Source organism: Penicillium macrosclerotiorum (genome assembly GCF_028827735.1).
Source record: "Penicillium macrosclerotiorum strain IBT 26536 chromosome Unknown utg000003l_segment0_segment0, whole genome shotgun sequence".
NCBI lineage: Eukaryota > Fungi > Ascomycota > Eurotiomycetes > Eurotiales > Aspergillaceae > Penicillium > Penicillium macrosclerotiorum.
The window spans coordinates 5,421,593-5,433,982 of NW_026643083.1; the positions used below are offsets into that span (position 1 = coordinate 5,421,593).

General features: G+C 47.2%; 3 protein-coding genes across 3 annotated transcripts, besides 1 other annotated feature; 1 reads left to right on the forward strand and 2 right to left on the reverse strand.

The window, feature by feature from the left end:
• Positions 1-361: 361 nt before the first annotated feature.
• N7462_004863 (MFS transporter) lies at positions 362-2,343 on the reverse strand (the record flags this gene model as incomplete). Its single annotated transcript, XM_057076589.1, has 3 exons — positions 362-641; positions 708-1,826; positions 1,892-2,343. 3 exons carry the CDS (start codon positions 2,341-2,343, stop codon positions 362-364), a joined length of 1,851 nt encoding a protein of 616 aa, XP_056936094.1.
• Positions 2,344-5,023: 2,680 nt separating this feature from the next.
• N7462_004864 (inositol phosphorylceramide synthase regulatory subunit KEI1) lies at positions 5,024-6,122 on the forward strand (the record flags this gene model as incomplete). Its single annotated transcript, XM_057076590.1, has 2 exons — positions 5,024-5,065; positions 5,106-6,122. 2 exons carry the CDS (start codon positions 5,024-5,026, stop codon positions 6,120-6,122), a joined length of 1,059 nt encoding a protein of 352 aa, XP_056936095.1.
• Positions 6,123-10,253: 4,131 nt separating this feature from the next.
• N7462_004865 (cytochrome P450) lies at positions 10,254-11,357 on the reverse strand (the record flags this gene model as incomplete). The annotated part of the gene is made up of 2 exons (XM_057076591.1): positions 10,254-10,720; positions 10,766-11,357. 2 exons carry the CDS (start codon positions 11,355-11,357, stop codon positions 10,254-10,256), a joined length of 1,059 nt encoding a protein of 352 aa, XP_056936096.1.
• Positions 11,358-11,706: 349 nt separating this feature from the next.
• Positions 11,707-11,793: a sequence feature (Short protein (N7462_004866, KAJ5690474.1) was converted to a misc_feature.).
• Between the last annotated feature and the right edge of the window lie 597 nt (positions 11,794-12,390).

The window sequence follows — 12,390 nt, forward strand, 5'->3', positions numbered from 1 at the left end:
GCCTAGTGCGATAAATAGCAGGGTTACTAGAGCCCTGCGCTCCGGACTGCTAAGTCATTTAGGTGTGACATTTTTTTCATTATAGGTGACCCTGTGCTTCTGTGGACATATTTGCTGCCTGTGCAACAAGTTATATTTCACTACAAAAACAAAAGAGAAAAAAAAGAAATTAGGTGGTCAAGAGGAAGAGCATGGCTAAGAACTAGATGTTTAGCTGTCTGGCATGAACTTAATGATATAATTGTCCAGGGAGATAGATAGAAAAATTAGAAGATTGAAATTAATACTTCATATGGGGAATCTCAAGTCTTGATGACTATTGCAAATGTACTTTTTTTGGCAAATAACGTTGATCTGCCGTTCAGGATGTCTCGTTATCCTCCTCGGTGACCTCATCTTGGTTCGCACAATGCGATTCTTGAACTGGCTCGAAATACGGGGCAAACTTGCTCTTCATTCGCAACTTCTTTCCAAAGAGCAAGAAGGCTATGGGGATAGGGACCAGGCATGCCGCAAGACAACCCAGCAGTGTGCCAGCCCACTGGATACCCATGTTATCAAACATTTGACGTGAAAAAAGCGGGAAACTTGCTGCAACCATGGAACGGCAGAAGGTATTCGCGGCGATTGCAGATGCAGCACTATTCAAGATCCATTAGTTTTATCATTCACACCGATTGTAGTCTGAATGGGGTGCGAGAACTCACAACATGAGATAGGTGTCAATGAGGTAGTTGAAAAGCTGAATGAAGATAATGAGGAGACCAAAACCTGTGAAAAGCCCACTGAGGGTAGGGACAATCCACGGAATGCTGTTGGTGAATCCCGTCCATCCAAACCAGAAAAGACCGGCAGCAAACAGCACACCACCGACAATCACCGGCGGGAGACGCCATTCGGGGATGGGCACACCTCCATTCTTCTCTAGTTTGACGTTATATCCCCGACTAGAAAAGACAACATAGGATCCTGCGATGAGAAGACCAACCACCATTCCGAACAGCGTGAGGCCACCAACGCCCGCATTCATGCCATACACCTGCTGGAAAACAATGGTATAAGCGGTCAAAAAGCAGTAGAGGAGGCCATAGATGAAGCTGAGGTAGATGGTCACCGCCAAGATCAACGGCTCCTTGATCAGCAGGCGGAGTGGACGAGAAAAGTTGTTGATTATTAGGTCTTTGAAATCAACCTCGATCTCTTCTTGCTTGGCATGAATGCCCCAGTTCTTCGTTCGGCGCCGCAGTTCTGCCGCTTTGTCGACAAGAACGACGGGAGGATACGACTCCTTCAGGAAGAAGAGGTTCATCACAAAGGCCGCGTAACCCATGATCGCCGGAATGTACGCAGTCCAGCGCCAACCGAGGTATGACATGTTGATGAACCCACCGATAAATGGGGCCACAAGCGGACCCAAGAAAACCGTGCTCGAGAAGAAAGCGATGGCAATGCCACGCGTGCGGTTGTTGTAAATATCGGAAAAAACAGCGGCAACCACGGCAAGGGGAGAACTGCCAAAGACACCGCAGAAGAAACGGCAAATCATGAGAGTCTGCAGGTCCTTAGCGACAGCCACGCCGGTGTTGAAAATACCAAAGCCAAGCATGGCGAAGACGATGGGCGGGCGACGGCCTTTCAATTCCGACAGGGGTGCCCAGATCAACGGGCCCGAGGCGTAGCCCATAATGTATAGCGAGCTCGACAGCGCGGAGACCTCGAGGCCAACATTGAATACTTTGGCAACGGCGGAAGATGAAGTGCTGAAAATGGCCGAATCGAATGTTGAGCAGATACTGGTGAATGCAAGGATTACGGTAATGTAGATCCTGAGAAAAAAGAAACAAATGAGTTCTCTGGTGGATGATCTAGGATTGGATACGAGACGACCTACTTTCGTTTTAATGGCCAATTCTGGGGGTATAAGGGATCTTCTGGGCCATCGAATTCTACAACATAATCATCGCGGTTGGGAAGGTGTGGAGGGTAGGGTTTTCCAGCACCAAACGCCGGCAACGGCTGTCGAGATGGGCGCGACTTCACACTCTCACCCACGGTCATCGCATGTTGTAGACGTTGTGTTTCAATGCGGCTAAGGGCCTGGGAGGTCGCTGTTCGATGGCGCTCGAGGTCCACCTCCGTGTTTCGCGATTGTAATCTGTGAAAATTGGAGTTGTATTCGACGGAGCTACTAGAACCAGTGGAAGAGACCGAGGTTCCAGACGATGACGGCCTGTCTGCCTCTTTCGATGTGTCGGGCTTCTCTCCATCCCATTGGGAGGAGGCATGAGGGCGGGCCGCGATCTCGGCCATCTCGAGGTTGCGATCTTCTCGGTTGAGGCTCATGGTGATCGTCGAATGCGTATCGCGAATAGATCCCAGCTATGTAACAGCGCCTCGGACGAGGTATGGTCAAAACGTCCCGGGATCTCTCAGGAGAAGAAAGGAGAAACTTCATCAGGCAGCAGGGCCGCCACTATAAACAGAAGCTCCCCTTCCCAGATGACTGAGTGGCGCTTGGAAGAAGAAAATGGGGCACGAGAGGAACTGGATCCGACTTAACCGTGCAGGACCCACCGCGCACCATGCGACGGCTGCGACACGCGATGGGAACTGCCGAACAGTTGGATGCTTGGTCAGAGACGAGATTGCTCCGGGGCAGATTGAAACCGATCAGACAATTCACGAACCGAGAATCGGAGCTCCCTCTTGATTGAGCATCCCTGCACCAGATCAAGGCCAAGGGCAAAGAGGGGAGAAGCCCGAAAATTCCTCTGGCTGCAACCATCGCCTCCTCAAGCGCCGCGACTCAGTGACGTGGGGCGCCGCCGACGCTAGTGGGAAAAGATGGAACAATAGAAAAAAATACTAGGGCGGAACTGATGTCATTCATTCGTTAACTACTATCGCGCAACTAACGATTGCCACCACTTCCCCCTTGAATCCAAGGCCCTGCTCCTCATGCGACTCCGCGTAATACCTAAGGTGGTGGCTGCTACTATCATGGCTTTCTGGGGGGATGACGAAAGATGAGGGATCATCAGGGCTATAACGGATCCGAGGCGCTTGGATTTATAAAACGTGTTGGTGCCAACTTTCAGTTTTCGCGCGCTCGGTCTTAGGGAATGCCGAGTGCAACTTACCAACGCGCCTGAGGGGGGGGCCAAAACCGGCCCGATCCAGGTCGGCTGGAATGTTGGCGGTTCGGGAACGATCTCGCCCGCTGGCGGGTCTGATCTGCCCCAGCATCCTCGGCATCTTCTAGGAATCTTGGGTCGAAACCCGCTTATCCTCGGCGCCGAGGAATGATCCATCTATAAGGCTATCGAGGAGGAATCTTATTCATACTCTAGATACAGGCGCACCGATCACAAGTTGTCATTCTAAATGTTTTTTGGGTCGAGGGCTTGCCGGCGCGAGAACCAGCAGACGCCGATGGTATTCCCGAATGGAATATGAAAACATGAAAAGAAAAAAGAAAGAAAGAAAGATAATCCATGTGGCTTCAGGTTTATCATAACGAGGAAAGTGAGCAAATACTTAGGGACAGACATCACAGAACCTGAGGAAGGCCGATGTAAATTCAAAAGACCCGAGCTTAATCTAATATGTTGCCGGGGCTAACTGGAAATAGACTTCATGTCGGGGGCAACGATATTAATATTCACGAATTCCTGCTGAGCATAGATACATCCCCAAGACGCTCTGCTTGCATACCGACTCACAATATGGGCATCCCATGCAGCACAGCTCTTTTCAATGTCACAACCATGATGTTATATCTCCAACTGGCTTTCAAGCCTCCTTTGAGTCCGCTGGATCTGGAGGATTCTTTATTGAAAACTCTTCAAATTTGGAATATTGTTTCACCACTAACCGAGTTACTCTAATAGAATCAGAGATTCAGCATAGGGTTTTCCATTCCTTTGAAAGAGAAATTATCCTGGTACATCGGAAATTTCCAGCTTCCACTCTATAGACGAGTTCTAACCGTTTTCTGTCAGGGTTCTTGGTGGCAGCACAGCCACCACCGCCACCACCGCCATCTCATAACCCGCCTCATCGCCATGAATTCTGAACCCGGTTCCAAGCTGGTTTCTGAATGGCCAAGGGCTATTAGATCATATGAACAGGATGGCAATGACAAAGTCACTGTTTACTTCGGCGACTGGTATTATCGCTTGCAGAAATGCCAGTTTGGCCAAGTTACTGAAGGGCTCTCCTGAGAATTTATTTACCAACTGGCATAGCTAGCCGGTTTTAGATACGCCTCTCCTCGACCACCACGATCCGACACCACCTTGACGATTCTTCACGGCCTCGAGTGCCCGAATCAGGTCGGTGATCGCGTACACAAACGGGCCAAGCAGTAAGCTATGGCCTATTTTGGTATCCTTCGGTCCGTTCCGGGCAATGATGAGGATAACAAGAAGGGTGCGGGTATGGCTCTGAAAGGGTCCTGTTTTCATCTACAAATATGGCCGTGTAGGCAACCTAGATCGATTTGAAGCCGTAAGCCGGTTACGCAATAGGTTTCAGATCTCCATAGCCCCGTGTTCTGGCCAACTTGGAGCCTCTCTGAATATGTGGCATTAATAGGCGCCCGTAACACGTACAGAAGACCGATGTCAGTAATCAAGCTCCAAGCCATCTTTTCATGGAATTGCAAAATATCGTGAGCCGATCTCGGCCCAGATTACTTTTGGTTGGAATCATTGCGCCAAACTACTAAAACTACTCGAGTCGCTGGCATAAAACGCACCAAATCGGGGATACCCGCAATTGGGCAGGGATCGGCACGGATCGCCCGGGAAAAAGCAGCGCCCCTGGGCCACTTCGAAGGGCGGTGATTTGGAGGCTGGGACCACACCCGCTTTTTCCCTCCTTCAACTGCCCAAAAACCTGTCAATCCTGTCAAACCTGTCAACCCTGTCAACCCTGCGTCGCAGATTTGACTCCTCGCTATATACGGAACTGGTCTCTCTCGGGTCTTGCATTCTTCGGCCCATCCGGTCTTCTCTTCGCCATGGGATTCTCATCCCGGTATCTCCGCATTCCGCGGCCAGAGGTGAGTGTCGATTCCTCCATTCTCGATCCGATTCATCGAGGCCCCCAAGCTAATCGACCGGGCTTCGCTGTCACAGTCCTTTCTCTATGTGATGAGCCTGGAGACGGGCGCGTCGTTGATTACCCTTTCACTACTTCTGAACAAGATCAGTGGTCTGTATGGTCTCCTTGCCTTGCTGACTGGCTACCACCTGTCGCCGGTCCAACTGTCCATGTACCTCTACTCTCTTGTCGCCCTCGCCCTCGCCGCTCTGCTCTTCCCACACATCCGCAAACAGTCTCCGCTCGAGTGTCTCGCTCTTGCCTGGCTATATCTGCTGGACAGTCTCATTAATGCCGCCTATACCGCCGCCTTCGGTGTGACCTGGTTCCTAGTCGTGTCCCAACACTACGATAACGGCAAGGCCGCGGGCCCCGGAGGGGACACCATCGCTCAAACTGCCGGCTTTACCAATCCCAAGTATGATGCCGCCTATGTTGAGATTCAGAACACCAAGGAAGGTAACAACTTCATCGCCCACCCGCCGCGGAGCGCCGACCCCCTCAGCAATGCTGTCTACCAGCCCGAAAGCTTTCAAAGTATCGTTTTCATCTCACTCCTCTGGGCTATGCGTGTCTATTTTGTGCTTGTAATGCTCGCTTTCGCTCGCCAAACTCTTCGCCTCTGGGTTGCGATCCCTCGCCACACCCAGCTCCCGACCCACAGCCGCAACGTGTCGGTCGCAAGTGTTGCCGATATCGACCGCGAACCCTTCTCGCCATACAGCCCCGATGGACAAGGTTGGAAGGGCAAGGTAGGCCGTATCATGGTCACTGTCGGCCATAGTTACTGGTTGGGTGAAGAGGAAGATGGCAACTGGTTGAGCGGTATCGGTCAAAAATTCCGTAACCGCAGTAACAACACAGAGCTACCTGGCCCCCTAGAGCGTGAGCGTAGACGCCGCTCGGGAACTGGCCCCCCCTCAACCATCCCAATCGGTTGTCCGAAGTGGTGCTATCCAACAAACCATCCACGAGCATGTGCCGGGAATGAATGTGAAGATGCAAGACTGGAATGAGCCTCGATAAATGAAACTCGACGGCCCGCCCACTGTAGTGGCGACAACAGTCGAGCTAAACACCCCGCCACTCGCGAGTACTGCTCTCTCCATAAACAACTCCTACCTACCTTGACCACGCCCTTTATTGCTGTTTGAAGCCAATATTGAAAATAATGCGGCTCGACTGCAAGGAGATGACTGAGCCGTTCCATCGTTTCATACACACACACACACACACACATCAAGCACACCTTGTGATGAAACGCTTATTAGAGTTTCAATTCGATGACTCTCCTGGTCGCAAGATATTTATTTTCTCCGACCTCCTCCTTGGATATATGAACAGTTATCCAAGAACAAATACTTCAGATGTTGGATCATCACATCTCTTATCTCCCTCTCTCGTTTATGTCGAATCGAGTGATCACGCCCGCATGAGGCGTTTGGGAAACCCACGGAGTTAGTTAGGTTTGAGATCCAGATCAAATTTCGGTGGGCTTTTGAAAGCGCAGTATCTCCTACAAAACACCTGGGTTCTCTTTTGGAATTTACTTTTGGCGTCTGGATCATGTACATTGACTTGATATGGGAGCGGGTCTATCTCACGGCGCCTTGGTTTACAGCTATCAACGCATTTTAGTCTGTCTAGGCAAGGGGTTTCTGGGAAACCTCAAAAATGTACACAGCCGATTGACTACATATTACACTATCACCCATGCATACAATTTTGACTATAATCTTGGCCTTTTACTGCTGCGATTCTTCCTCCCCACCCCTAGAGCATACATAGCATGCGTGTCATTTTGGCACCGCCGCGCATGAGATGCGATATTATACTCTACCGCGCTAGCGATTAGAAGCCCTACATGACAGGCAGCCGTATGAAATGCCCCTGACTCTCGATTGAGCCCCCCCCTTTATTACCCGTAATGTGCCCAATCGATGCCCGACATCTCATTCTGGTTTTCCCCCGAGGATTGACCGAGTGGAACAACTAAGCCTTTAATGGGTAACTTATGGCCACCAAACGTCCAAAACGCGAATTTAGGGTTGGGATCTTCGTTCTCGGCGGGTGGCTGAGAGATTGGCAACTCCTTGAGACATTTATAGAGACCTTCCTCTGTATAAATTCCAGCCCCCTTCTCTTACAGCATTGTTCATCCAGCTCCAGTCATCCTTTTTCACATAAATACGGCTTTTAACTAGGCAAAGGAAGGTCTAGAAACGTAATATCTAGTAGTACTACTACTAATAGTAGTAGTAGGAAGATAGTAGACCTTCCTTAGCCAGACTAAGGCGAAAATATTACGTCTATCGAGTGTATAGCTACCGACGGGTAGTAGTTAGAACCCTAGTTTATCTTTCAAGGCAACGGTATCTTTATAGAATCTTATCTTAATCAAACAGACGACCTACTACTAAGAACTACTATTACTATATCGCTAAACGGTTAGATAACGTATAGTAGTTCAATAGCTTCGATTCTTTATAGAATCAATATACGACCGTACGAAATCGGGTAAAAAACGTATCCTAATATTCGACAGTCACGGTTCGTATCTTATATTCGAATTCCTACACCTTTGCGAAGAGAACGATATCCTACTAATAGGATTCCTACTATATATAATATATCTTTACTAGCTGCTAGACGGTAAGCTATTTCTAAGCTATAAGCAACACTTCCGCTTAGCGAATAACGACCACGCTTTTTAGGGTAGAAGCCCTATCGGAAGATTAGAGTTCCTTCGAATAATCAGTAATATTCGGAATAGAGCGTTGTTAGAGAATAACTACTTGTACAGGGTAGAAAGCCTGTCGACTAGGTAGGAAGATAAACGTCAAGTAAGGAAAGCAAAACACTGTTTCTTACTGTCATGGATCTCTCCATAATCCTTAATTTATATACAAGCTTCAGCACTTTCCTACATGACAAAAGCAAAGACGATAGATCATATTACAATATACGGTCTGACGTAGCCTACATATAACAGAGGTAAGCAAAGGCTACAGGAAAGAGGGGTTCACGAATCCCTAATGGAAGGGCACCGAACCCTCAGGGCCTTGTAGGTCATGCATCCATGTTAGGGAGAAGTAGGGCTGTCATAACGAAGCCTGACCGATAAGGTGTCGAACTGATACCTGAGGTATAGAGTTGGGAATAGCCTCATGTTGCAATATCATATGACAAGCGTTTAGCTAGCGAATTATTCGTGAATCGTTTAAAGATCGTAGGATATATCTATTCAATAGTAGAAAGGTTATTAATAGCCTTCCTATCCAAGATTACCTAGATCTTATAGCGCTAGATCTACAACTGCTTTATTTAACACCTTCGCCGCTACTACAAACTACTATATCTTCTTCTAGTATCGACAAATCGCCGCCTAGATCTATATAGGATCTAGAGAAGAATCAAAAGAAGATTGCTAGATATTAATAAGAAGATCTTACACCTAGGCAGCAACGTAATCTTGACCGGTTATTTTATTATAACAAGATTACTATAGAGAACCTAAATCTAGCGAACGATACTATTCGTAAGATTAGGGAAGCTTAACTACTACTACAGCGCCTAATCACTAAGCGCTAGGTTAAAACACCGCTTAGCAAAACAGGGGTACTCTCTATTAGAGATACAAATCGTTCTATTACTAAAAGAAACGAGAAGGAAGCAGAGGTAGAGCGGAAGCGGGTAAGGAAGCAGTGGAAGAAAGCGTATAGAACATCACCACCACCAGAACCTACACAGAATCAAGATATAGCACTAGAAAGAGCGGAGGAAGCACGCTAGGAAGGTGATATTTTCTTTATGGATACTAGTAGGATGCAGTAGTAGATAGGGTATATAGGAAAAAAATGGCAGTCTCATGTGGTTGGCAGTCTGACGTGGCGCACCCACAACCCGGAAGGGTTGGGGGGCGGTGTAAGGCACTAATAGAACGGAAGAAGAACGCCAAGCGTTGCCGGACATAATCCGGTATATATTGAACCAGGGCGCTCAGCGGCAAGCCTGAGAATGCAGGCAGGATGATATAGCTTCAACAAACCAGCATACAAACCACCACACACCACAATGGAGAAAGCCTCCCCTATAGGGAGCAGAAGCAGATAGAGCGAAGAGAGTGTAAGAGTTGATTCTTCTCCCTATTGGAGATCTGAAGCTATATCCTGTAAGGACTGTGTACTGGAAAGATATCCTCCAATTAGAGATCCCCCTTGTAGGCCATTTCCCCACTACAATATGTATCTAATGCCATCAGCTTCTTGATGCTAAACATACTAGGAATTGTCAACGTGCCATATGACACCCGAGGTTGAGCGGCTTCACGCTGCAGGGAGGGAATTCTGTGCATAAAATCAATCAGAGGTAAGCTTCTTTATGTATGGGAAATGGGTCTAGTCTTCGTTTAGTACGCTTACTCTATAGATGTTCGGTATCCAATTTGACGCCGCAGGTATCTACCTGGTCGGCACATCGACAGAATAATTTCACATATCCTTTGAAGAGTTAATGTCATCTACTGGAGGCATCATCGGCCTACTAGAATACGGCCTCATTTGCAAAGTGCTGAAAGCCGTTTGTAGTCGAGCTCGACACCGATTGTGGCATCACCCCGGGACTTCGCTCAACACCCAGCCTTCCGTTTGGATCGATAACTCTGGGCCAATACTATATGAAGTAGGCCATGGGACTAATTCAATTCGAGTTAGCCCTCAGGAGCTGGAGTCTTCTCTCTTTGGGAGAACTATCAAGAAACACTGGGACGATGGTATTACTAGTCCGGGGGCAAGGTGGATTGTAAAAATGGTGTTTGGGTCTATTCTTATTGGCATCTGGAGGAACGTGCAACGGCGCTTGAAAATTCGGAAGTTCTGAAGGGCATTATTTGAGCGACAATATAATGAGTGTCATATTCTTGGTGCTCGACATCCGATTAGCGACTTTCCTAATTACAAGTCGTATTTTGCTCCCTTCCCTTTGTCTTCTTCCACTCTTTTCAAAGGGGCAACTTCATGAAGAATAATCTGCAAAACTTTGACCAAATCACTGAAACAATTAATTCAGTCAAGACCTTATTCATTCTTAGGTGCCTCATGGATCATTTGGCAGGCTTTAAAACGCAGTTCGGCCCTGTATTAGGAGCCTTAGAGCAAGATTTCTTCCTTTCGCCTTCGAACTGCAATACTCGCCATTGGATCCACATTCAAAGAAAATCCGTTCTTCTGAACCTTTGGTTTGGCTGACCCCGGCGCAAATTTGAAGTCGTATTTCAGCAAAATATGACAAAGAGCGATTTTGATTTCATTTGCCGCAAAAAATCGTCCTGGACATGCATGCTTTCCATACCCGAATCCAAGATGTTCTGGAGAGGGAGATACTAGCTGTGCAGACGTCTCATGACCCGGGGTTTCTCGTAGTCTCAAAAATCGATATGGATCAAAGTTTTCTGGATTTGGATATGTTTCTGCGTCCCACATTTTCTCCCCTGACAGAACAAGAAATGAATTCTTTGGAATAATAGTACCATCAGAAAGACTTAGGTCTGTCAAAACAAGGCGTCTCATGCTTGCTGGAGTGGCAAAATTAACTTCGTTTCCATCTTCACGCATAACTCATTCTCATAAAAAGGGATTCAGCAGGTAAACTCCGGACTTACCGATATTAATGGGCTTCAATCTTTGACTCTCTTTCAAAACACTGTCCATAAGTTTCAATTTGTACAAAGTCGTTTTCTTCCAACCTTCCTCTTTTATTACTGCGATGACTTCCTCTCGAAGCTCTTGAATAAGCCCTTCCTTATCGCAGAGATCAAAAAGAACCTGCGTGAGCATATCAGAGGTTGTGTGTATTGCAGCCACTGAGAATGATAACTGTGAGTATTCAGGACTGTAATAACGGCCTTTGGAAATCTCCTCCATCCACTCCATAGCATCGTTAAACCGCTCAGGCTGCTTCCCTTCTCGTCTTGCTTTTTCTTTTGTAAACCGCCTCTCCTCAAGCACTGGACTTATGACGGCCCTTGCTTCCTTAAGCTCAGTTCTTATTTTTTGACAGCATGGCAGAAATTTTGCAATCAATGGGCGTAGAATTTGAGGCCATTGGCGCAGAGCCATGGCTGCAATGAATGAGTCCACGGTATAATTCACAGTAATACGTAACCAATCTGGATTCCGACAAATTTTATCGCCAAGGAAAACTTTAGAGGATAGTTGCGCAACAATTTTGAGAATACTTGACTTCAGCGTCATAATATGCCAATCTTGAAATGCAGTGTTAAGTTGTGTTCGTAAGTCTGGATGGAGTTCTATAGGGGGCATGGGAAAATAACGAACCAGGGTTGTTTGACCACTCTTGCTCGAGCACAACGGAAGTCTCATCAGACAGCGGCTTTGTAAGTACACCTAATTGCCAAAGTACTTATTAACAAGTCGTACGGCAAAAGTAACACCACCTGGTTAGAACACAGAAGCGCACCTAGGCTCTGGGTGAGTTTTAGTCGAATGGTATCTGCAAATATTTGATCATTGCTTGCCTCACTAAAGGGCTCGAATCCTCGAATGTGGGAGTGAAATTCTTGGGCAATCCCAGAGCCAAAACTCAATGAGGGGTGACTGCGGATGTCAGATGCATATTTTGGTGCAAGGACGGTCTTGACTCCGTTGTCAGAGAGAATATCGAACACATCGCTCTAGAAGACGGCCTTAGTTATTTGTCTTTCGTTGGTTTTCCCAGCATTTTGTGTATATTACCTTTCTAAGACCAGCTTGGATCAATTTTCTTGCCTCGTTTATGTATTGTTTTTTCACACGACTAGAACAAAGTTCGAATCGGTTTTTGTTGTTGATCAACGGGAATACGTGCTTTCCTGGTAGTAGTAGATATAGAATCCCTACAGCCAAGATTCCAGCTATGAATAATTCAGCTGGGCTCGATTTAAGTCCCCAGGAAGCTATATCAAGCATCATTTTCATTGGAAGTTTTTCGAGACTCTCCTTAAGTCTGCAAGTTCAACCCGGGCAATTTGGTGAATTTATCTTGCGATAGGATACTGATCAAGGTGGGTGACACTCAGCATAAAGCATAATTATGTTCTAAAGTCGAAATGATTATATGCATAAATGCTAGATGTCTTCTCGGTATTAATGGAAAATCTTATGTACGGCGGAGAAACAAGGTGAATCCGATGATTCAGAGATGGTGCAGATGTACCAGGTTGATCCAATCAGCTGGCCTTTTCGGCCTCCGATCTTCCTCAATCTGGTACGTCAATGCGGGGGCACT